The 24,604-nt window shown below is 36.3% G+C and overlaps 1 protein-coding gene and 2 long non-coding RNA genes across 18 annotated transcripts; 2 read left to right on the plus strand and 1 right to left on the minus strand.

Moving 5' to 3' along the window:
* The first annotated feature begins 2,288 nt into the window (after window positions 1–2,288).
* LOC107779864 (uncharacterized) lies at window positions 2,289–5,761 on the plus strand. 2 transcript variants are annotated; one of them, XR_001646706.2, is made up of 3 exons: window positions 2,365–2,520; window positions 2,657–2,959; window positions 5,354–5,761. It is a non-coding gene; the product is annotated as an uncharacterized LOC107779864 (long non-coding RNA). The 2 variants fall into 2 exon arrangements; XR_001646705.2 differs by lacking the exon at window positions 5,354–5,761 and having other exon boundaries at window positions 2,289–2,520; window positions 2,657–3,126.
* Window positions 5,762–7,546: 1,785 nt separating this feature from the next.
* Window positions 7,547–13,663, minus strand: LOC107759456 (uncharacterized). 14 transcript variants are annotated; one of them, XM_075252115.1, is made up of 6 exons: window positions 11,249–13,663; window positions 10,800–11,163; window positions 9,701–9,963; window positions 9,339–9,429; window positions 9,139–9,249; window positions 7,547–8,032 (listed from the first exon to the last, which is right to left on the minus strand). In XM_075252115.1, the coding sequence occupies exon 1, from the start codon at window positions 13,547–13,549 to the stop codon at window positions 12,248–12,250; it is 1,302 nt and encodes a 433-aa protein (XP_075108216.1). In that variant the 5' UTR covers window positions 13,550–13,663; the 3' UTR covers window positions 7,547–8,032; window positions 9,139–9,249; window positions 9,339–9,429; window positions 9,701–9,963; window positions 10,800–11,163; window positions 11,249–12,247. The 14 variants fall into 14 exon arrangements, with proteins under 14 accessions (XP_075108216.1, XP_075108215.1, XP_075108219.1 ...); XM_075252114.1 differs by having other exon boundaries at window positions 9,701–11,163; XM_075252118.1 differs by having other exon boundaries at window positions 7,547–9,249; window positions 9,339–9,958; window positions 11,249–11,370; window positions 12,065–13,660.
* Window positions 13,664–14,889: 1,226 nt separating this feature from the next.
* Window positions 14,890–22,499, plus strand: LOC142180335 (uncharacterized). Of its 2 annotated transcripts, none has more exons than XR_012708826.1 (3): window positions 14,890–15,091; window positions 15,210–15,341; window positions 22,174–22,499. It is a non-coding gene; the product is annotated as an uncharacterized LOC142180335 (long non-coding RNA). The 2 variants fall into 2 exon arrangements; XR_012708825.1 differs by having other exon boundaries at window positions 22,205–22,499.
* Window positions 22,500–24,604: the final 2,105 nt, after the last annotated feature.

A 24,604-nucleotide genomic window follows, 5' to 3' on the forward strand; every position in this document is an offset into this window, starting at 1 on the left:
TCCAGAGTTCAGTGTCTTCTTACTTCGTGTCGGGAACGAAGAAGAGCATCCAATAAAAGATGATTTGTTTCTTGCTAAATACCTGGTTATCCACCCCGATGATAATAGTAGTGCATTTAATAAGAGAAATATTTCTATCATTAGATTAAAACGCAATTTGTGCAAATTGCATAATAGAATTAAAAAGGTATCTTAGCTAGAAAAAATGAATATGTTGATCAACTAAATAAAAGGTTGATTGCAAAATTTTATAGTAAAGACAAAATATTTTTCAGTTTTTGACTCAGCAGAAAATGATACCAATAATTTTTACCAAGAAGAATACTTAAATGCTTTAATATCAAATGACCTTCTACCTTACTTTAATCTTCCATTGGATATAGGTTGTTTTTTTTTTAAAAAAATGTCATTCATGCTACTGAAAAATTTAGATACACCGAATACCTTATGTAATAACAAACAAATGGTATATAGAAGTTTTGACAGCAACATCATACATGCAAAAATTATTATATTGGTCAATGTGCTTCTAAGTATATTCTTATTCCTGAATTCAATTTTAGCCTTCCGAAACTAAGGAATATCCTTTTAAATCTGTGTCAAAATAATTTTTAGTATGTTTGTATTTTGCAAATATAATAAATAACGCACAAAGACAAATATCCTAAATATTAGACTATATTTATCGCAATGTATTTTCTTGCATGAACAACTGTATGTTGCACTTTCAAGAGAGATATCAAGATCAACAAGAGTTCTGATTAAGGCAGATCAGCCAAATCATTAGAAGAAAACATACACACAATAGTGTTCGGTAAGATACCATCATATTAAATACTTTTAAACTATACTCCCCTGGTCCACTTTAAGGTTAATATCGTCAATTATATTTTTAATTAATGCTAAAAGTTGGATTCCTTAATACGTGTGAAAGCAACCAAAAAATCACTTCAAGTGGAACAGATGAAGTAATACATAATTATCTAACTAACATGACAAAATTGATCATTTATATAAGTTTTGATGATGACTTTTTATTTTAAATTCATGTATTATGCTAATGTAATAATATTTTTCGGTATTTAGATGATTATTGTATTATCATACATAAAATTTCTCTTATTAATTAATTTTATTGTTCCCTCATATAATTAAATATCTAAACCATTGTGTGTCATTATTAATGTGCAACACACGTTCATAAATATTAGTTATCGTAAATGCGTAATGCCACATAACTACTATGTGAACCACAGATCCATAAAGCATAAGCACGGCATTGAATTTTCCTTTTTTTTCTCCAAGTTAAACACCGAGAAGCTAGATCACTACCAAACATTTCGAGATCCATTTTGTTGTTGTTGTTTATTTACCTTTCTTTTCAAGCATAATAGATATCGACAAGGACATATACTGGTAAGTGGTAATCTGATATGATAGCTGCATTTATTGACTTCAGCTTAATATCCAGATATAGTTAACTAATAATAAAATTATATATACAGAAATCAACTGCTCATGAATCATGATTAACAAGTCAAGCTTCAGTTTTTTAATCAAAGTCTTCAATCCTCATGTTATGTTCAATATATTATTTGCAGTGGCTTTGCCTCAAAAGTCCAAATAGCATTCCCACTTCCCAGCTTGTACCACTAATCCACTATAGAAGAAACTAATCATTGCCCCCAAGCCAACGTGTATAATAATTTAAAATCAGAAAAGAATATGCCCTTTTCTATAAAGCAACACAAACGTTGTTTTCGTTGAACTAGAGCCGTTAGGTTTGAACCGAAATAAGTGATGCTTAGTTATCATAATATTATTTTTTATTCGTTGTTTGATATATTGTATTAAAAATGACAATTGCATAATTTTTAAAAAGAAGGTATACGTTATCCCGACACTAATTACCCCACCCTCTACAAGGTATAAGTTATCCCGATACTAATTTTAATTATGGGATAACTTATACCAAATTTGCTAACCAAACAAAGTATTTAGGTGGTATTAAATTTTTATACCAGCAATATACCTTCTTATACCTCATACCAAACGACCCCTTATAGGTCATCGGTTCGAACCGTGAAAGCATCTCTTCCCGGGACCTTGTGTAAACACGGGATACTTCGTATGATGCCTTTTTATATTCTTATTGTCCAGATCAACTGAACCAGCCACTTAATGCCACGTCTGATTTTTGGTCCAATTGGATTAGACTTGTAGAATACTAACGGTAGCAAAAGCCTGGATACCTAATTTTATGAAATTTTATATTAGTAGGAGTGCTATCTACTTGCCAAATAATTATAATTGTGACAACCTAACGCGAAATTCACACGCTTTATAACTCTTTTTTTAGTTCAACTACAAAGAGTCTTATTCCTCCCAATTTTGCTGGTCTGATACAGCTATTCTCCTTCCAACCAATCTCCTCTGCGTCCCTCCTTTTACAATTACTCTTGCATTATTCTTTTAGCTTAAGAAGAAGAAGAAGAAGAAACAGGAGGTTCATAGCTCAGGGTAATCTATCTAAATTACTCATATTTTTGTTAAAGATCTGATCTTTTTGCTCAATTATAGCAGAGTTTTAGTTAAGGGGTAACTTTTGTTTTGCCAATTGAGTAATGGGTAATCATTGGTTTTGTATATTGATCAGGTCAAAGAAGAAGATGGGTCGTCATCATCATCAACATGAAGGAAATAGACCATATGATGATCCATTCTTGGCATGTTGTTGTTGCCCTTGTTTTGTAGTTTCTTCTACTTTCTCTGTGTTAAAGAGGTGTCTCTTTGTAGTATGTTTCCCTGTTTTGCAGTGCTTTGGATTGGATGAACACAGACATCAACATCATCACCACAGACATTTCTGACAACCCCAATTTAAAGGAAAAAACTGATTCTTGAGTATAGAATTCATAGCAAGATTATGTTCTGATTTGCTCAGTTGAAATATACACAGGTTCATTAATGTTGTTTCAAGTTTCAACTTAGTTGTTGGCTAGTATTTTACCTTGTATTCTGCTAGTCTACTTTGACTTATTACCTTGTTTTGTTTTACCTTGAAACAAAAAGGGATTTGCTGCCACAAATTATTAATCACAAGGTTCCAAAATTTATTCTGTTTTATTGGGACTTGGTTGAGGTTTGTTGACCACAAATAGTTCTATTTGTATATAGTCAAGGTATATGGTTAGACATGCCCATACTACACTTCTGGACCTACCTTTCTAGTGACTTTCCTATGATTTAGGGGAGGAATGTGGTTGGACTTCACTATCTTCCTATGATTTAGGGGAAGATAACTGGTTTTGGCAACCACTCCAATTAGGTCATTATAAATACCTGTATAATAAATGAGAAACTTCAACCAGTAAATCAGACACCTTATTTCATCTCATTGATGGAAACTAATCTTTTTGAACATTTTTAAAAGTAATGTAGGAGATGATGAAACAAGGACATGCTAAAGGTTCTTGATTATATACTGAATTGTTGCTTTATATAAAAACCAATGATCAATTATATCAGTAGTTTCCATAAACAGTTCCAAGTCAGTTGCATATCAAATTCCATCAAATAAATTTACAATAGTGGTACCTATTCAACAAAATTTCATGACGTTAATTGAAAAGCCTACATATTAGAATTGTATGTTCTCTGTTGTTACAAACAAACATGATTTTGGATATTGGGGCAGTTTGAAGTCTGAATTAGTTTTCTAGTAAGTCATAATGATCAAGCTGGATACTAACACACACACACACACACACAAAAGCTGGTATATTTTCAAGTTATAATTCAAGAATATACCAATCAGGGAAAAAGTAGTAGCTCAAGAAAGTAGGATACATTACACAGGTTGCATAATATATAGGTAATATAAAAGTTCCTAATGATAAGATGCGTGTAGTTCATAATCTAGAAACTTGACAGGTAATTTAGAAGAAACAAGATGAGGAGAAAGACTACAATTTACCTGAACTCTGGCATGTATCATATAAATAACCTAGAGTTCATGGACATCAGTTATCAATTACCTTTGTTTTATTGGTATTTCATCTGAAAATTATTTTATTTGGATAAAAACAGTTTTGCTTAAGCAGTAAACAAATTCGCAATAGAATTGAACGCAGACATGTATTCCATATAACATGGGTTACTATAATGTCCGTTTTCTTCCCAATACATGCAAAAAAAGGAACATGAAAGTGGTTCCTCTCCAGTGACCAGTCCAAAGCTTCAATTATTGCCTTGATTCTTGTAGTTGCAAATCTGTCTCATTTGTTCCGCATTAGTTGAACTCTACAGTTATTGCTGTCAAGTTGCCTTGTCTTGTAGGTTGGGTTTGCATACCTTGTTTGACTTGGCAATGTATTGATCACTCTCTGTCCACCACAACACGTGGTTTAGACTATAGTAAAACCTTGCGATTATCATTTTCAAGTGATCCTCCTGTAGAATGATTTGGTATCAACTCTGAGAACATATAAACAGATTAAGAAAACTATATGCTGATATATATTTGTCAATCGACCTGAAAGAAAATGAAATAAATCTCATTCCCAAACAAAGTTGAACAGAAATTTGGAGTTCCGAAATTATAGAAAAAGTATGCATTTTCTTTATTTAAAAAATACAACACATTTTCTTTGTAAAAGGTGAAATAATCTTCAGTAACTTAGTGGCATAGCCCCCACCCACAAAACAGTAAACTGGTTGCTCGGACTAAGGGAGTACATATATTTGTTTAAAATTTCATTCTAACTCCTAATTGAGCACAAAGAAATAAAAAATTCTATTTTTCTCAACTCATAATCCTCACAGATCACACATTTGCATTCCCATGCATATTCACCTGTATTTGGCTAGGAATGCTAACAACAGTGAAGAAAAAAGGAAATTGGGCTTAAATTCAATAGGTGGAGCATTAGTAGGCTATTAGCAATAGTATACCACTCATTAAAGACATGCCCTTTTTTTAATCTGCATTGCAGGTAACCTAGTAAACAATTTGGATTACGAGTATGACCTTAAAAAACTGAAGTGAAATCTTGTGGTCTTTCCTACTGGTTGATGTGGTAAAATTATCTCTCACATTAACAGGATAGACTTTGAGGCGAACAAATTACAGTCAATCTATTTAGTAGGTAAAACTACAAATGATGCCAAACAAAATACAGTCAATCTGTTTAATAGGTAAAACTACAAATGATGCCACAGTTTATCACGAAAACTTACTAATCAAATTACCTTGGATCCAACCTAAAAGTTGAAAGAGGAAAAGAACATAACTTTACCTCTAATTCATGAGGTCTTTCAACTGTAAGAATAATTTCATTTCAATGCTTGATAGGGTTGACAAACTCAGTATCAGAAACTGCAGAAAGCTCAATCAGACTAATTTCATTCTTCCAATGGAGCAGAAATGTCAAGATTTATCATATTCCCATCAGTTGTTGATAATACTGGTTCTGCTGAAGCAGCAGCAAATGAAAGACACACACTTGCTGCAAAGAGTTGCAACAATAACATGTGATCTCTTACGCCCACCAAAAGCTTGGCTTGATGAAGATACTCTGCAACAATCAGGAGATTCATATATTTTTACTTCATTCCTTTGAGTTTCTTCCTGTTTACACATCATAATAAAATAAAATGAGAGTTTCCATATATGTGCTTATATGAACTACAGCTCCCCTCCTCATTTTAGTATTTTGAATTCTAAACATGTTTCATGAGAAATGAAACAGAATCTTCTTCACCTCTTCCTTCTCTTTTTTTTTTCTTTTTCTAAAAGTATTTTGGTTGACGAAATGAGATACGTAAGAGAAGCTGTTTAAAAAGGTATATGAAAAGTTGCATAGTAGGTTAACTAACCCCACAATGAAGGTATGACAATTTTACTGAATAAACATGCAGAGATTACAAGGAAAAGTTGGTACCAAAAATGCAAGTGTTTTCCCAGTAATGAAACTTCATGCTCCTTAGAATATATCTTTTCGAAATGTGAAGAGACCAGGCCAATGTCTAAGATACCATCAACCATTTGTTCGTATGAATTGGAAGTTTTTGAAAAATTGAAGAACCAAAATGAACAACAAAAGGGAAAAGACTTTAACTACATATTCTACATTTATTTAACTACATATTCTACATTTATCACAGTGATAATGATTCTTTAAACCTAAGGTAGAAATTATTTTGCTTAAGAGTATAAAACATAATGAGCCAGGAACACTATAGAAAGATTTAAAGAGACTTACATCATCATCAGAGAAGATGCATGTTGAACAGTCGTATTTCCTTGTATAAACCCCACTGTGAATGCATGTATGCTGTACTACTTGACAATGAGGAGCAAAAATCAAGTTTCAAGTAAATTTCAAAACCATAATTATATAATGACGTGACTTTAACTGAAAATGATGAATTATACAGAAAACACTTTAACTGCAGATATCAACAGCAACATCTGAGTACAAAGATTTAACAAACTTACATCATCATCAAAGAAGATGATTTTGAGCGGTCGTACTTCCCGGTGTAAATCCCCACACAGTGAATGTATGTTTGTTGAACCTAAATGACAATGAAGTACAAAATAAAGTTTTAAATACCCTTCAACAACAATAAATGTATGAGGTGAATTAAGTCATTGACTTAGGGAACTCACATTTTTGTTCAGTGTTTTGCAGAATATGCAAATGACCAAAAAAACATGTATAGACCATCAGTATGTTATCTCATATAATTATGGAAGATATATTCCCCATAACACACAGAGTTGCAACACATTCAATAGTATGTCCATAAAGTGCTCAAAATCTCCATCAGGAAAACCTTACCTTTTTATTTGGGAATACCTAATTGAACCAAAAAAAAACCTCATGGGCCACATAAACATTGGCATCTTGACAAATTTTTGAATTGAATCACTTGCTGAGCTTGAAGTTAATGCTCTGCATGAATCAGAATCTCATGGAGTTCTTGAAGTAGCCATTACTTTTACATTAAGTTTTACTACCCAAAAAATTCAGATTTGTATTCATCAATCACTAAAAAGATCCACCTAGTTATTTCCAAACATACAGGAGTTCAGACAAAATTACTGACGTGATAAGCATGTAAAAAATTGAGCAAAAAACTACCAAAACATAGGAGAAAACAGAGAGCAAAAGTTTAATTTTAACCTCAAAAAAGGGAAAAGAGTACCTCATAACCACTATGTAAATAGAATCTAGAAAGAATGCCTTCTGAAAACATAAAAAAGAAAGAAATATATATCAAGAGAAGAAGGAAGCAGAAGAAGAAAGTAACAATCTAAAATTTTTTAGGTACCTTAGAATGAAGAGGAATGCAGACCCACTGAAAGAGCTTCTGAAAAGGATAACTTGAGAAGAAAAAGGGTTTGGCAAATTATGAAAAATCAAGAAAGGGGATGCTAGAGAAGAAGTGATACGCGTTTACAGTAAAGGGCAAAACAGATTGAATGACCAATTAGAGAGAGCCAAGCTTCCGGTACAATCTACATAACTATTGGTACAAGTTTTGAAAACTGTGTTCGTACAGCTTAGTCACTTATATATAATTTTTTTTTTGAAAAGGTAACATATTTGTATATTCATATAAAGACTTCACTAAAATTGTGAAGTCACCCATAATTACAATGTAAGTGCCCATACAAAACTACACAAAAAGGGCTCTTTTCTGCCTTGTTCTCTTACAATGAGTCTAAGGCATCTAAAATGGATACACTATCCTCCAAAAGTTTTCCTTTACACTAAAAATAAAAAAGAGTAAACATTTCATCTTTATCTTCTGAATGTTGTTGGATTTCTCTTCAAAGCATCTTTGGTTTCTCTCTTCCCAGACTGTCCACCATATACAAGCTGGGACAATTCTCCATCTCTCTTTGTCTCTCGAAAGTGAGCCCTCTTTATTCCAGCTAGCTAGAATATCAAGGATTCTTCCCGGCATTGCCCATGGAATTCCCCTTAACCTGATAAAAATCCTCCATATCTGTATAGTGAAGCTGCAATGCAAAAAGAGATGACTAATTGTCTCTGCCTTGATATCCTTGATCAAGAATTAATACAAGTGAAGCAATTTGAGTTCTTCAGTGTATAGGAACCTGATGAAAAGGTATAGATGTGAAATAGTAAAAAACGGCTACTATGTCAGAGAAGATATACTTCAGATTCTTGAGGAGCATAAAGTACATACTCCCTTCTGTAGTTTATCCTCCACAGCTGTAAACCCAACAAGGATCAAATCCTTTTCCATTATTTTTTTTTTTTTTATTTGCACCGGGTGTCCGAGTCTCTTTGAGCCCCGACTAATCCCGGGGGTGCACAGGCCCTCGGCAAGGAGTTTCCCGCAAGTGCACCACGGTTAATTCAGGTTTTACCCAGTCCGATGGCCCTCAGAAATTGTTTGCACCGAGTGGGTTTCGAACTTGAGACCTTGAAAGGGAGCAAACCCCAAGGCTCAAATCCTTTTCCATTATATCAGATAGACGTTCAAGCATGACACCTCTATCACCATCGATTGAAGCTTTTGCTTTAGTAAACTCTTCATTCCATGCAGAGTACTCTTTCTTATCCAGCTTTTTGTAGGCAAGCATGAGAATACACAACCCTTCTTCCCCATAATCATTTAAATGCTTTGTGGTAGGTTCCTCAAATCTCCTTCCATTCTTTGATAATCTATCATAGATGATGCTCCATAATCCAAAAAAAATAAAACAGCATATCATCTAAAATTTTACATCAGAAAGGTCGCCATACTCCCCATCTATGATAAACAATTAGCCAAGGCAAGGTGATAATAAGAAATTAAAATTTCTTTCTTTATGCATTCAACAATCACAAAACTTAACAGAGCCCTGTCTTCGTCTCATCAACAAAGAGGTCGTCTAGGAAATAAAAATTTCGGGAACAAAAACTATTAAAAGGAATGAACTTCACCCGATACAAGGGAGAGGGCAGGGAGGCAGTAATAATTAGAAAAGCCGACTGGAATTTACAGGCATGCTAAGAGCATCTTTTATAGCACAATAGCCTCATCAATGACCTACTTCACTGGATAACGAAGTAGATACGAAATAGAGACTAACTTTAAAAAATGTCAAAAAAAGACCTGTCTGCTCCTTTACACAAGAGAAGAATCTGGCCCCGCTCATCCCGAATAATAACAGACATTCTCTTCCGCATGCTGGTGAAGTCCAGTAGATTGAGAACTTTGAATTCCCTAAAGATAACAGATCAGGAGTAAGTTGGTATTATACTACAAGGTAATGTAATTCTTGAAACAACCGGCAATAATTGAGGCTGAATCACCTTTCATTTGGCTCTTCAAAAGAAGGATATCTCTCCCGTATAAAAATACTTGATTGAGTTCTTTCACAGAACTCAAAGCCAAATTCCCTAGCTGCAATAAGGAATGTTGCTTCATCAGGAGACTCTGCTTCATAATTTTAGCAGCAAGTCTCCTCATTTAACTCAGGAATCGCATTATGACAAAGATAAAGTATCCTAAAAATAGCAAGATGACATCTGCATTTGGCTCCTCTATCAAATTCCCCTTCATAAGTCGGCTATCCTCAAAGCGGAACCCTTTTATTGCAGGCCTGATCTCATTTTTAGGAGTGACAACCGTCTCTAATTCAATTATAATGACAGTCTGTGAAATTTCATCTTACCCACCAAGGTCCTCTGCCATCTGCTTTGCAGCTTCAAGTTCTACATTACTGGCTCGTGTTCCATATGCAGTACCAGCAATGGAGCATTTTAGGAAGTCCATTTGGTTGCATGTCAAAGTACCAGTTTTATCCGAGAGGATGGTATCAACCTGCCCCAACTCCTCATTTAAGTTTGATGTCCGTGCTTGAGCAGGAGTTCCTGTCTTGTCAGCGTACATATTACGTAATATCCTGGTTTATGAACAATGCCTGTAGGACCTTCACTACTTCAATAGAAACATAGAGGGAAATAGGAATTAAATAACCATATAATATTAGTGCAGTGATCAGATAGAAAATGCCTGACAACTCAACTCAAGCCTGTCTGGATCAATTGTATAATTGTTCTTGTCCTTAGGCTGCATATACCACCAGTTTGGCATTACGGCAAAACCAATGGAACTGATAAATGATATCTTGTCCAAACTCATGTACAGCTATACAGAAGAGCCATAGCAATATCTGTATGCATGTGGACTGTATTTATATTGTTTATTTTTTGTGAGTTCAAAGGAAGTTGATCTTTGTCTAGTGCGATATAGACAGCTATAAATTTAAATTAATTTCTAGTGGTAGGGGTACATCTTCCTTCCTAAAGCAATGTAAGGAATAGAAAAGGTTCTTTTCCTGTTATTCTTTTTACTTTCAGCGATTCAAGTGGTGCTTTATCTTATAATCCTGTTAATTCATGTTCATGATTGACTTAAAAGGGTCCTGACTAATAACGATCAAGGATGATTTACTCCTTAACAAAAGATTTATTCATTGTAAACACGTAAGCTTTACCCAGTATTTTCACTAATTTAACTTTTTTTTTATCATAAAGACTACAAGGACCTAAAAGAAGCCTAAAGTTGGAATAAGAAAAATAGAGAAGTAAACATTGTAAAATGTCTAGAAGAGCTTTTCAAAAACTCTTCGTGAAATCCATAAGCAGAAGCTTTTAGATCTATTGGTTTCTGGAAATCAAACCAAAACCCTTTCCTAATCCTTTGCAGTCCATCAAAGCAGACACACAAATTTAAAGGAGGAGATGAAAGACGAAGGCTAGAGTACTGACCTATCAGCAAGCGGGCAGAGAGACAATAACATGGATAGCAGAAAAGCAGAGACCAAAGCAAAACAGAGCATGTTCCAAAATTTATTGGGCGGTCACAGCTAAGCAGCCCGGTAAACTGTCTGATATAAACCTGAGGGTAAAGATCAAATATGCAGAAAAAAGGACAGCAAAAGTGAACTGGCTTCAAGGGTTAAAGGTTAACGCCAGAAGTACGCTACACATGCCCATCAAAGTGCTGGTGTTGCAGAGCTACACATCGCCAAAAGCAGATTTAGCTTCCACATCAGTAACCAAAGAGAGGCGCGTGCCAATAGGACAGAGAGTGGGAGAATTCAGCAGAAGGTTTTAATGTCGCAGAAAGCGGCTGTGTAAAATATGACAAAAATACCAAATTACCCCAAAGTTGATGCAATATCAATAGCCCAACAAGACAACGAAAAGGACTTTACCGTAATTTCCGGAATTAGGACGATGAAGAGGCCCTTAACTGTCGCTTCTAAATAGTAGAAAAATCAGTTCTGTACTCCAAGCGGTGGTTCTTTGGCATATAAAAATCTCCATTTACTGCTCCCTGTCATCCTCAATTTTATTGCCAATACCATGGAACATGACATCTTATTAACTATTCTTTGTTTTCGATTACTTCTGTCAACTAGTACTGATTGCAGTTGTCTTTGAGAGCAAATTTTTCTCTCAGTTGAGGAAATGTATTGACATTATCGATACTTATTTTACTAGAAATGAGAAAAGCAAAGAGTTGAATTAGTTAAAAGAAATTCCAGATTCACTCTTTTATCTGGTATATTTATTCACCAAACCACAGAGCAACATTGAATGCAGCAGAAATTTCCACATCTAATATGTAGAAGAACCCCCGTGTGCTGATACTTGACTGCCTCAAAAAGATGAGCAGGTAAAAACAGGTTCAGAAGAGTTACCCCAAAAACAACTAATATTAGTCATGTATATGCCATACACATAGCAGAAAGATAAAGAAGTAATAACTCAGAGCTTTATCAGATGACAATATCACAAATAATCCAGAGCTCCAAAAGAAATTTGGAGAAAAGTCCAAAAAAAGGAATTTGTCATGTATTATATTCGAATCAATGGGAATGTTCCCATAAGCGAGAAGCACACCTTGACCTTGTAGAAAGTTTGTGAAAGAGAATACAGGCACAGTAAACTTTCAAAGCAATACTTTGATAACCAAGTAACAGTTTTGGATCCTTCTGAAAGAGAAAGTCAGGTTACATCTGTATTACCTCGACATGCTCGAAGATAGCTGAACTGCCAGAGACATACTCGGTCAATATGTCAAATTGCTCTAGCAACCTTTCATTCTACCTCATTTTTACAGAGCATACTCCTTATCTCAAACAATTCCTATAAATCTTTCGACAAAGCAATGCCAAAGTGCTTTTTCTCTTATTGCTTTCATCATCAATTTATACCATCTGGCCTGTATCTTCGTCATCACTATCCAATAAGTAGTCCCCCTCCTCATCCTCGCTATCCAATAAGGAGTCTTCTGTATCATATTTGTCATCACCTGGTTGATCCAATCTTGCACGAAGCCAGTCTTCCTCATCCAGCTCCTCAACATCTTCATCCTCCTCCCCTTCAGAGAAAGCTGAAATCCTCGTGCCAGAAAGCTCCAACTTCTCAACAATATCATCCATCAAACTTCCTACACTAGTACCCTCCCCACTTATCCCACCATCAAACTCACTCACAGAAAACCGCGCATTACTCCTACCCCAAGACTCCCTCCTCCTCTCAAGCTTTAACACTAAATCCTTCTCCTTTATCTCGCCATTCTCTACCCCATTCCAAGGAATCCATAAATCAGCATGCCTCCCCAATGCCCTGTCCATATCCCCAACTACCACAGTTCCCAAATTTGCTTCCTTTGCTCTCCTCAACATATCACAAAAATCTGAATCATCAGAAACCAAAAACAACCAATCAATCCCTCTAGTCATTGAATGCTGCATTTGCTTTTTCAATGCCCAATCTGCAGCCTGTGGCTTATCCGCCACAGTCTTTACAAAAACCCCAGCTCTCCTCAACTCAGCTGCTAAACCATACCCCACTTTTGGTGTTATCAAACTCCTAGCAGCCTCTATATACTTGTAATTACCATCAACATGCCTCTCTTTAAACTTCTGCCTTTTTTTCCCTTTAAGTGACCTCATACGAGAGAGCTTTTTTTGCCTTTCTCTCTCATGTAACTGCTTAAAATGCTTCTTTAAATCCAAGTTAGTCTTACATTTTCGGCCACAAACAGAACAAATGTAAGGTTCAGAAGGGGTTACAGCACCTTTACGTTCGAGAACATCAAGATGGCGCCTTTCGCGCCTTTGTTCAGCAACCCACTGAGGAAGATGGATGAAAGCATGGCGATTGGCATATGCAGACATATCTACCACTTCACCAAAGAATTGTGCTACTTTTTTCAATGACATGGCAGCTTCGTACGGCGGTCCACGTGGCGGTTTGTTGTCTAAGTCCCACAAGATTACGACTTTTTTGGGTTTTGCTGTGTATAGTCCTTCTTTGGTTCGTTCCATGTCGATTTCTTGACCAGCTGCACAGGAACTTATGTGCCATTTGATGGGGGCAATTGGGGAATTGGGTTTGAAGGAGAAAGTGAGGGGGAAAGGATTTTGGTGATTGGTGGGAAGTGGGGTTGGGAAGAAAGAAGAGGTTTTGAGATGAATGGAACTGAAGATGCTACTCATCAACATTTTTATCGCTTGTTAGGAGGGAGAGAGAGTGCACAAGGAAGCTTTATTGGTAAAGGCTTTGAGAGGGAGGACACTTCAATCGCATCATAATCCAACTACAGAATATTTCCTTTTCGGTTTTTCCCTTTATAAATAATAAATAACGAGAGAAGTTTATCAGCTTAGGGTGTTCAGGGCTATTTTGATAAAAAAAATTGATGTTTTGCTGTGAAGCTCAATGTTTTAAAAGGCGGGGGCGAGGCGAGGCGAGGGGTAAGCCTGACATATGTCCACTGATCTTTAAATTTTATTAATTTTAAAAATTTTAAGATAGTATAAAATAAAAAATAATTATAAAAATTACATTAAAATCACAAAATTATAAAAAATAATCTATTTAAAATATTTATAAATTATAATTCAACTATGAATAATACGAAAAGTATGACATATATCATAATATGCAAATTAACTACAACGTCGTTACAACTCAAACATAAAAAGTAATATATTCGATATAAAATCTTATATGTATCTTGAAAGAATTTCGATATTATAATTTGATTTTTTTTAAATACTCCTTTTATTTAATATGCTTTCTGTTTGAAAAAGAATTTATGTAAAAACATAATTCACAATTTAAATTTGATTCTCTAGCATCATTTATTTTTAAGTTTCAATAAGTTAATAAAGTGACATAATTCGCCATACTATACCATGATAACTAATTATTTGTAAATAGTTACTAGCTAATACTGAGCTATTAAATTAATAAGTATTGTATCTCGTAAACGTGAAAAAAATAATATTTAAGAAAATAATTATAAAAAAAATTATGGACTATTGTATAATAAAGACATAACAAAAGTTAATAAATAAATACCTTTTAAATGAAAGATTTATTTAAAATTTACTATCATAGCAGTCTTAGTGGATAACGTGCAATAATTTTTATTTTAACTATGACATAAAATATTTTCAACTTAATGATTTATGATTAAGAAAAAAGTAATTTTGAATAGTCAACGATTTATTAAGAAAATTTGAGAATTTACAAGGTTAGTTACACACAATAGCATAAAGTTCTATTAGGCGTGCCCAGTATATTAAGCGTTGAGCGGGTCTGGGGCATAAGCCCCGACGGCCGAAGCGTAAGTTTCACGGAACTAAATCCCACATATAAACCCATAGATGTTTTACGAGTGCTCTGCTCCATGGCAAACCCCGGACTAGTCCCAATTCTGTCTTTTAAAACAGAGGTGATGCTTTAGGAAGTAAAGGTAAATTTTGGGTTGTGGGATTATTTTGGGAAATTGGCGTTCTTTTAAGTTATTAGTACCTTCACATGTAATCTTTGCGTAGGACCGAGACACAGTTCTTTTAAGTTATTAGTACTTTTACAGTTTCACGTGCTATTCCCTTTCTCCCCCGCTTTGACACATCCTAGATGATTCACTGAACGACCTTTAGTTCTCTGAGAGAGAGAAATGAGCAGAACTTCAAGTTTTTTTCAACAAGTTCCTTCCTCATCACTGTTTTCTGGACGTTCTAAGCTCTGTAAAGGTACTCCTTTTTATTTTTGTTAAACTTCATTTGTGAAAAATCCCAATAGTTACTTCGTATTGTTATCTTTGAAATAATAAATTAGAGAAATATTCGAATGTGTTGTTGTTGTTTGCAGGTCTGTACTTGGTGCCTGTGCGTGTATTGTATCCAATGTCATGCTTCTGTAAGCAAATGCAGACTACAACTTATGAAATTGTGAAAGGAAACTATGTAGTATCAAATCCACATGACCAACAAGGAAAAAAAGGTATATCTTCTCCTTTAATCTCAGTTTTGGAACTCTATTATTAGAGGAATTAGTTTTTAGAGTTGGCTACTTATTACTCTCTTTGTCTCAATTTATTCAATGTTGTTTGACTGAGCACGGAACTATGTCTAACACAAGCTATAGATATTTATGTGGTTATAAATCATCTTATATGAAAAACTGTCATCCTTTTTGCATAGACTAAAAGGAAATACTATCATATAAACTGGGACGGAGAGAGTATGAATATAGACTTTGCTTATGGATGCACTGTTTCTTTTATGTTTACATGAAAATTAGAAGGGATTTCTCATTTTCTTGTAGGAAAAGTTGACGCATGAGGTAGAAAAGATAGGTGCATTTCAAAAATTACCGATGGTGATGCCATCCATAGATATTCTACGGAGTCCATCCCATAAATTAAGAAAGATAACTTTCTTTCTTTGATTGGCAGCCATCTTTTCTTTTGCATTGTCAAATATGGTAGGCTGCAGAAGGAAAATGTCAAATTGTTAGGCGGAAGAAAGAAAAAATTTGCATTGCAAATTTTCAACCAATCCTTCATTCTGATTGGTTGAAGAGGTAGGCTATTTCTCTTATATAAAGGAGAGCTTCGGCTTCTTCATTTCACCACACAAAAAGAGAAGCAACACAATAGTTGCAGAGAGTATTTCTCACGCATTGTGAGAAATAGACTGTATAGAAGAAAATAGAGAGTGAGTGATATTATAGTGAGGTGGGAATATCAAAAGAGTGTTATTTCTTTTGAGTGTTGTAGTGGTCTTTGGAGTATTTTACTCGGATCTATACAGTGTAAAATTCCTTGCTATAGTGATATTAGTTGCTCGTCTCGGGACCGTAGTTTTTTCCTTTATTCAAAAGGGTTTTCCGCGTAAAAATCTTGGTGTCGTTGTCACTCTTTTATTCTTGTTAATTACAATATCTCGGTGTTATATTATTTTTCCGCTTTTAGTACCGTGAATATTATTTCTGTGGGGGTTTAATCCCAATAACTGGTATCAAAGCACATGTTCTGCTCGTTCACAGAAATACTATTCACTGTCGGTAGTACTATACTCGGTGAAAAATAAAAATGTCCGGAGTAAAGTACGAGGTAGCAAAATTTAACGGAGATAGCGGTTTCTCAACATGGCAAAGAAGGATGAGAGATCTGCTCATCCAACAAGGATTACACAAGGTATTAGATGTTGATGCCAAAATACTTGATACCATGAAAGCTGAGGATTGGGCTAACTTGGATGAAAGGGCTGCTAGTGCAATCAAGTCGCCAATCTCGGAGTGAAAATCGAGGAAGAAGATAAAGCTATCTTGCTGTTGAACTCGTTGCCATCTTCGTACGATAATCTGGCAACAACCATCCTGCACGGTAAGACTACCATTGAGTTGAAAGATGTCACATCGGCTCTTCTACTTAATGAGAAGATGAGAAAGAAGCCTGAAAATCAAGGACATGCTCTCATCACAGAAGGTAGAGGCAGGAGTTATCAAAAGAGTTCGAGCAACTATGGTAGATCCGGAGCTCGTGGGAAGTCTAAGAACCGATCCAAATCAAGAGCTATAAATTGCTACAATTGTGATCAACCAGGTCACTTCAAAAGAGATTACCCAAATCTAAGGAAGGGCAAAGGTGGAATTAGTGGCCAGAAGAATGACGACAATACAGCCGCCATGGTGCAAAATAATGATAATGTTGTCCTCTGTATAAACGAGGAAGAAGAATGCATGCACTTATCAGGTCCAGAGTCGGAATAGGTGGTTGATAAAGCAGCATCTTACCATGCCACACCGGTAAGAGATCTTTTTGCGATATGTAACAAGTGATTTCGGCTTTGTTAGAATGGGTAACATAAGTTACTCAAAGATTGCGGGGATTTGTGACATTTGTATCAAGACAAATGTCGGATGCACATTAGTTCTGAAGGACGTGCGACATGTACCTGATTTGCGGATGAACTTGATCTCGGGAATTGCTTTAGACCGAGATAGATACGAGAACTATTTTGCAAATCAAAAGTGGAGACTCACCAAGGGATCATTGGTAATTGCAAAAGGAGTTGCTCATGCCACGTTGTACATGACAAATGTAGAAATATGCCAAGGTGAATTGAACGCGGCACAAGATGAGATTTTTGCAGATTTGTGGCACAAAAGAATGGGTCATATGAGCGAGAAGGGATTGCAGATTCTTGCCAAGAAATCACTCATTTCTTATGCCAAAGGTACAACGGTAAAACCCTGTGACTCTGTTTATTTGGTAAGCAGCATAGAGTCTCATTTCAGACATCGTCTGAAAGAAAATTGAATATAGTTGATTTGGTATATTATGATATTTGTGGTCCAATGAAAATTAAATCGATGGGCGGTAACAAATATTTTGTTACTTTTACTGATGATGCTTCACGAAAATTATGGGTTTATATTTTGAAAATCAAAGATCAGGTGTTTCAAGTTTTCCAGAAGTTTCATGCTATGGTGGAAAGGGAGACAAGCCAAAAGTTAAAGCGTCTCCGAAGTGACAATGGAGGTGAGTATACTTTAAGGGAATTTGAAGAGTACTATTCGAACTATGGGATTAGACATGAAAAGACAGTTCCTGGAATCCCACAACACAATGGCGTAGCCGAAAGGATGAACCGCACCATTGTGGAGAAGGTGAGAAGCATGCTCAGAATGGCTAAACTGCCTAAGTCATTCTGAGGTGAAGCAGTTCAGACAACCTGTTACCTGATCAATAGGAGTCCATCAGTTCCGTCGGCGTTTGACATCCCAGAGAGAGTTTTGACCAACAAGGAGGTGTCCTACTCGCATGTGAAGGTGTTCGCTTGCAAAGCTTTTGCACATATACCAAAGGAGCAGAGAACAAAGCTGGATGATAAATCTGTTCCTTGCATATTCATCGGATATGAAAATGAAGAATTCAGATACAGATTGTGGGATCCCGTAAAGAAGAAGGTCATCAGAAGCAGAGATGTAGTCTTCCGAGAAAGTGAAGTTGGAACTGCTGATGATATGCCAGAGAAGGCCAAGAATGGTATTATTCCTAACCTTGTTACTATTCCTTCTTCTAACAATCCCACAAGTGCATAAAGTACGACCGCCGAGGTTGCCGAGCAGGAGGAGCAACCTGGTGAGGTTATTGAGCAGGGGGAGTAACTTGATGATGATGTCGAGCAAGTGGATCGCCCCACTCAGGGAGAAGAACAGCCTCAACCTCTGAGGAGATCAGAAAGGCCAAGGGTAGAGTCATGCAGGTACCCTTCCATGGAGTATGTCCTCATCAGTGATGAGGGGGAGCCATAAAGTCTTAAGGAAGTGATGTCCCATCCAGAAAAGAACCAGTGGATGAAAGCCATGCAAGAGGAGATGGAATCTTTGCATAAAAATAGCACGTACAAGCTGATTGAACTTCCAAAGGGTAAAAGACCACTCAAATGTAAGTGGGTTTTTAAACTCAAGAAAGATGGGAATGGCAAGCTGGTTAGATACAAAGCTCGGTTGGTGGTAAAAGGCTTCGAGCAGAAGAAAGGTATTGATTTTGACGAAATTTTCTCACATGTTATCAAAATAACTTATATTCGAACAATCTCGAGCTTAGCAGTTAGCCTAGATCTTGAAGTGAAGCAGTTGGACGTGAAAACTGCATTTCTTCACGGAGATTTGGAAGAGGAGATCTATATGGAGCAGCCAGAAGGATTTGAAGTAGCTGAAAGAAACACACATGGTGTGCAAACTGAATAAGAGTCTTTATGGGTTGAAGCCGGCACCAAGACAGTGGTACAAGAAGTTTGACTCATTCATGAAAAGTCAAACTTACACAAAGACATATTCTGATCCATGTGTATACTTCAAAAAAATTTCTGAAAATAACTTTATTATATTGTTGTTGTATGTGGATGACATGTTAATTGTAGGAAAAGACAAGGGGTTGATCACAAAGTTGAAGGGAGATTTGTCCAAGTCATTTGATATGAAGGACTTGGGCCCATCACAACAAATTCTGGGTATGAAGATAGATCGAGAGCGAACAAGCAGAAAGTTGTGAATGTCTCAGGAGAAGTACATTGAACGTGTACTGGAACGCTTCAACATGAAAAATGCTAAGCTAGTCAGCACACCTCTTGCTAGTCATCTAAAGTTGAGCAAGAAGATGTGTCCTACAAGTGTGGAGGAGAAAAGGGAATATGGCTAGAGTTCTGTATTCTTCCGCAGTCGGAAGCTTGATGTATGCAATGGTATGCACCAGACCTGATATTGCTCATGCAGTTGGTGTTGTTAGCAGATTCCTTGAAAATCATGGAAAGGAACATTGGGAAGCACTCAAGTGGATACTCAGGCACCTGAGAGGTACCACGGGAGATTGTTTGTGCTTTGGAGGATCTCATCCAATCTTGAAGGGCTATACAGATGCTGATATGACAGGTGACATTGATAACAGAAAATCCATTATAGGATATTTGTTTACATTTTCAGGGGGAGCTATATCATGGCAGTCTAAATTGCATAGGTGTGTTGCACTTTCAACAACTGAAGCAGAGTACATTGCCCCACAGAAGCTGGCAAGGAGATAGTATGGCTCAAGCGGTTTTTTCAAGAGGTGGAATTGCATCAAAATGAGTATGTCGTCTATTGTGACAGTCGAAGTGCAATAGACTTGAGCAAGAACTCCATGTACCATGCAAGAACAAAGCATATAGATGTGAGATATCATTGAATTCGTGAGCAGGTGGAGAACGAATCTTTACATGTCAAAAAGATTCACACGAGTGAAAATCCTGCTGATATGTTGACCAAGGTGGTACCAAGATACAAGTTCGAGCTATGCAAAGAACTTGTCGGCATGCACTCAAACTAGAAGACAATGCTACCTCCTTCAGGTGAATGAGACTGGAGGGGGAGATTTGTGGGGTCCATCCCATAAATTAAGGAATATAACTTTCTTCTTTTGATTGACAACCATCTTTTCTTTTGCATTGTCAAATATGGTAGGCTGCAGAAGGAAAATGTCAAATTGTTAGGCGGAAGAAAGAAAACATTTGCATTGTAAATTTTCAACCAATCCTTTATTCTGATTGGTTGAAGAGGTAGGCTATTTCTCCTATAAAAGAAAAGCTTCGGCTTCTTCATTTCACCACACAGAAAGAGAAGCAACACAATAGTTGCAGAGAGTATTTCTCAGGCATTGTGAGAAATAGACTGTGTAGAGGAAAATAGAGAGTGAACGATATTGTAGTGGGGTGAGAATATCAAAAGAGGGTTATTTCTTTTGAGTGTTGTAGTGGTCTTTGGAATATTTTACTCGGACCTACAAAATATAAAATTCCTTGTTATAGTGATATTAGTTGCTCGTCTCGTGGCCGTGATTTTTTCCCTTATTCAAAAGAGTTTTTCACGTAAAAATCTTGGTGTCGTTGTCACTCTTTTATTTTTATTAATTACAATATCTCGGTGCTACATTATTTTTCCATTTTTAGTACCGTGAATATTATTTCTGTTGGGTTTAATCCCAATATATTCTACATTTGGCACCGAGGAAAGCTAAGAGGGTCTCGCCTACAAAGGGTAATCTTTTGCTTTGCGTCTATATAGTATATACTTCCCCACTTTGTTGTACTTTCAATTTTGTGCTGGATTCAAGCATGGATGAAAGAAATTATGACATTTAGCTAAATGTTTAATAGGCTTTGTTAATCTTGCAAAAAGCGAGAGATGGAAACTATGAAGAGGTAAATTGCAATCACTCTGCTTATAGATTCACCTATTACGTGCTCTGCCTGTACAGTTGCTAGGTGAGCTATGTCTGCCTGTTTTTATCTGCATATGCTTGTATTTGGTATTCCCAATTTTGTTTTTCACTGTATCGCAAATGCTGCTGGGCTGAAAAGTAGTTGCTTCAATGGATTTGAGTTTGTACTCTACACCAAATAGCTTGTGGTATAATATTCCAAAATTTGAGGGATTTTTTAGGGAGTCCTTCTCCATTCCAGCAAATAAGAAACTCTTTAGTGGAAAGTGGCATGGTCCAACTCATGCCGAAAATAGCAAAGACAAAAGCTCCACAGCTGAGATGTGACTCTACAGTGAAGGAAAAGGTGATTTGCATCTTCATGATGGACTTCACAGAGAGGACATCTGCTACAAAGATGAAAGCCTCTTCTTTGGAGATTGTTTTGAGTGAGGCAGGCCTTCCTAGCCACCAACCAAGAAAAGCAAAACTTTAACAACAACAACATATCCAGTATTATCCCACACCGTGGGGTCTTGGGAGGTTAGTGTGTACGCAGACCTTACCCTTACCTAGTGAGAGAATAGAGACGCTGTTTCCAATAAACTTTAATTGGAGCATTATTGAACCAGGTCTTCTTCCAAGGCCATGAAGCAGTGTTATCATTAAAAGACAACATTTTTTAGCAGGACTTTAAAGAAAAAAGACCCTTAGGATGTCCTCTCCATGTAATAGAATCAGTTTTCTGTTGGTCGGGGGAGACATTGCTAAACTTAGATTACAGCTCAGAAATCCTATGCACTTGCCAGCCATTCAAATTCCTCCTAAGAAAGAGATCCCAGTCTTGACCTGGAATTAAAGAAGCAATGCTAAATGCTAGTTGTATGCAAACCTACTGGTGACTTACCATTTTATCTAGCATTTGTGTTCAAATGTTGGAACAAGCTAAGTCGTCCGAATTACCATGTAAGATTCATCTTTCTTTCTTTGTGGTGCATTTGTTCAAGCTCACTTTCTTTCTTTTTTCCCCCTCTTTTTCTAGCCTATTCATTTCTTTATGTTTTTCTTTCTTTTTTATACCTTTCATAGATTCATAGAAGAATTCCATATATTTTCACAGCTACAGATGGTTCCGCCAGTGTTTGACTTATACTGTAACACAGACGGTCCCAAGCACAAACACAGGAGAAGGATTTTGCATCTATTAGAACTCACATTATTCACTGTTGTGTCTTAATTCCTTTATTCGACTTACGAGGAGAAAAAAAGGCAGAAACTGGTTTGGATCTTGACAATGCCACACTTATTATTTGAAATGGAGTTTGTTGCAGTACATTTGACTCTGTATGTACCTTTCACGACAACCTTGAATTTTTTCTGTTTCATTTGAAGCTCTTTCTCTGTTTTCTTTTTAACATCATTTCACTGAACGCAGATTTATGTTCTTATTTAGGCTGACAATTCATTTAAGGATACCAACGATAAGATCATCCTTATAAAAACAACAAATTGGAAGAATAATGTTATTAAGCCTCTTTGCTGTCAATACTATAGATCGGCAAAAACAACAAATTTATCCTTTTAACTTGACTTAATTGTAAAAACAGAAAGAAAATGGATATTGTGGTCTGTTCAACTTTATCGCATTAATATTCTTAATAGTTGAAACAATAATGTTGTTAAGCTTGCTACTCAGATACTTTTTCTGCAGCATTTGTTATAACCCAATTTAATATTTAATATAACAATGTAATAACAGGAAGGTCTAGATTTAATTCACAAACTGACAAACAACTATTACAATAATAGTACTACAACTGAGAAAGATTTAGAAAGAGAAAAGAGGAGAGGAAGTTAAGAAGAAGTTAAGAAGAATTACAGAGAGGATAGAAGAGAACAGGGAAATTACTTCAAACTTTTTTCTACCCAATTCCAATATCCACTACTCACTAAATAACTAGTTCCCCACGTTGCTTTTCCAGATAAAGTTAGTTAGTTTCTGAGAGGGCCTTTTGACCCGACCACTTCGTCTAACAGAGTTTGTTGGCGGCCCAACACTGTCCAAGTCTTACTGATTTATTTCATTTGGGTTAAGCCCACTCACAGGTATGACATTACTCCCTTCCCCGACAATAACCTTGTCCTCAAAGTACTGGGATGTAATATGGCCATTATTTTGTCAAATGGAGTCCATCTCACATAAGTATAAGCATCTTTGCAAAGTGTAGACTTTGTTGGCAATATTCTTTGGGACCCAAAAATATTGCATTGTGTGTTGGACATCATTTGCACAAGTTGTATCTCTTCTTTTACACCTAAGAGGTCAAGACTTTTTGCCTATAAAAGGGAAGGCCATTAGTTCATTTTAGACACACCAACAAGACTTGTCTTCATTTCTTGTTTCTTCCTTTCTTCCTTTATTAAGAGTGTTTTGTATGAGAGTTAGTGTTGGGAAGCACTTGTGTGAACCCTTTCTTTGGAGTGATCTTGTGAGGTTATTCTCTTAGGGTATTTGGGATTAATTAGAGGGTTTTACTCTAATTTTGTACTCTCTTTTGTACTCTTATTGTTATAGTAAATTGCTCCTCTCCGCTTGTGGACGTAGGTCACTTTGACCGAACCACGTTAAATTTGTGTCTTTTTTATCTACTTTAATTGTCGTTGTTATCAACTTCCATTGTATTTGTTATTGCCATTATACCATTGTTTGGCTATATTCCGCACTACCCGAGTTCCCGATCCTAACATGGGAGATCATGTCTGAAGGATCTCGAACTTGCAGCGGAGTGACCTGCATATCGGGATTTCCAACACAGCGACGTAACATAGAGACATGAAACACAGGGTGAATACGAGCATCCTCCGGTAATTCCAGCTTGTAAGCAACAACTCCAATTCGTCTGATAACTTTAAATGGACCAAAGAAACGCCTTCCCAATTTATGATGTCGTTGTAAGCGAAGAGATTGCTGCCAGAAAGGTTTTAGCTTAACATATACCCAATCTCCAATTGCGAATTCAACATGTTGACGCTTGTTATCCGTATATTCCTTCACACGTCGTTGGGCCTTGCTTAAGTTCTGCTTCAACAAATCCATAACTTCATCCCTTTGAATCATGTAACGTTCCACCAATTCATTGGAAGAAGTGCCAAGCACATACCGAGCTATGGTGGGCGGTTTTCTGCCATACAAAGCTTGAAAAAGGGTCATAGCAACAACGGTCTGATAGGAAGTATTGTACCAATATTCGGCCCAAGGTAATAATGGTGCCCACTCATGTGGGGTATCAGCCACAAAGCAACGTAAGTATTGTTCAACACATTTATTCAATGCTTCTGATTGGCCATCAGTTTGTGGGTGATAAGCCGTGCTCATGGAGAGAGTAGTACCTTGAAATCTGTGGATTTCCATGTGACCTCCTTGAAAACCAAAGCTGGAACAAGTAATGGTTGTAGAAGACCCGCTGGTTGTTTAAGAATGTCCTTCATTTGCTAGCAGGTCTGGCAAGAAGCAACAAAG

The sequence above is a fragment of the Nicotiana tabacum genome, chromosome 4 (assembly GCF_000715075.1).
Source record: "Nicotiana tabacum cultivar K326 chromosome 4, ASM71507v2, whole genome shotgun sequence".
Lineage (NCBI taxonomy): Eukaryota > Viridiplantae > Streptophyta > Magnoliopsida > Solanales > Solanaceae > Nicotiana > Nicotiana tabacum.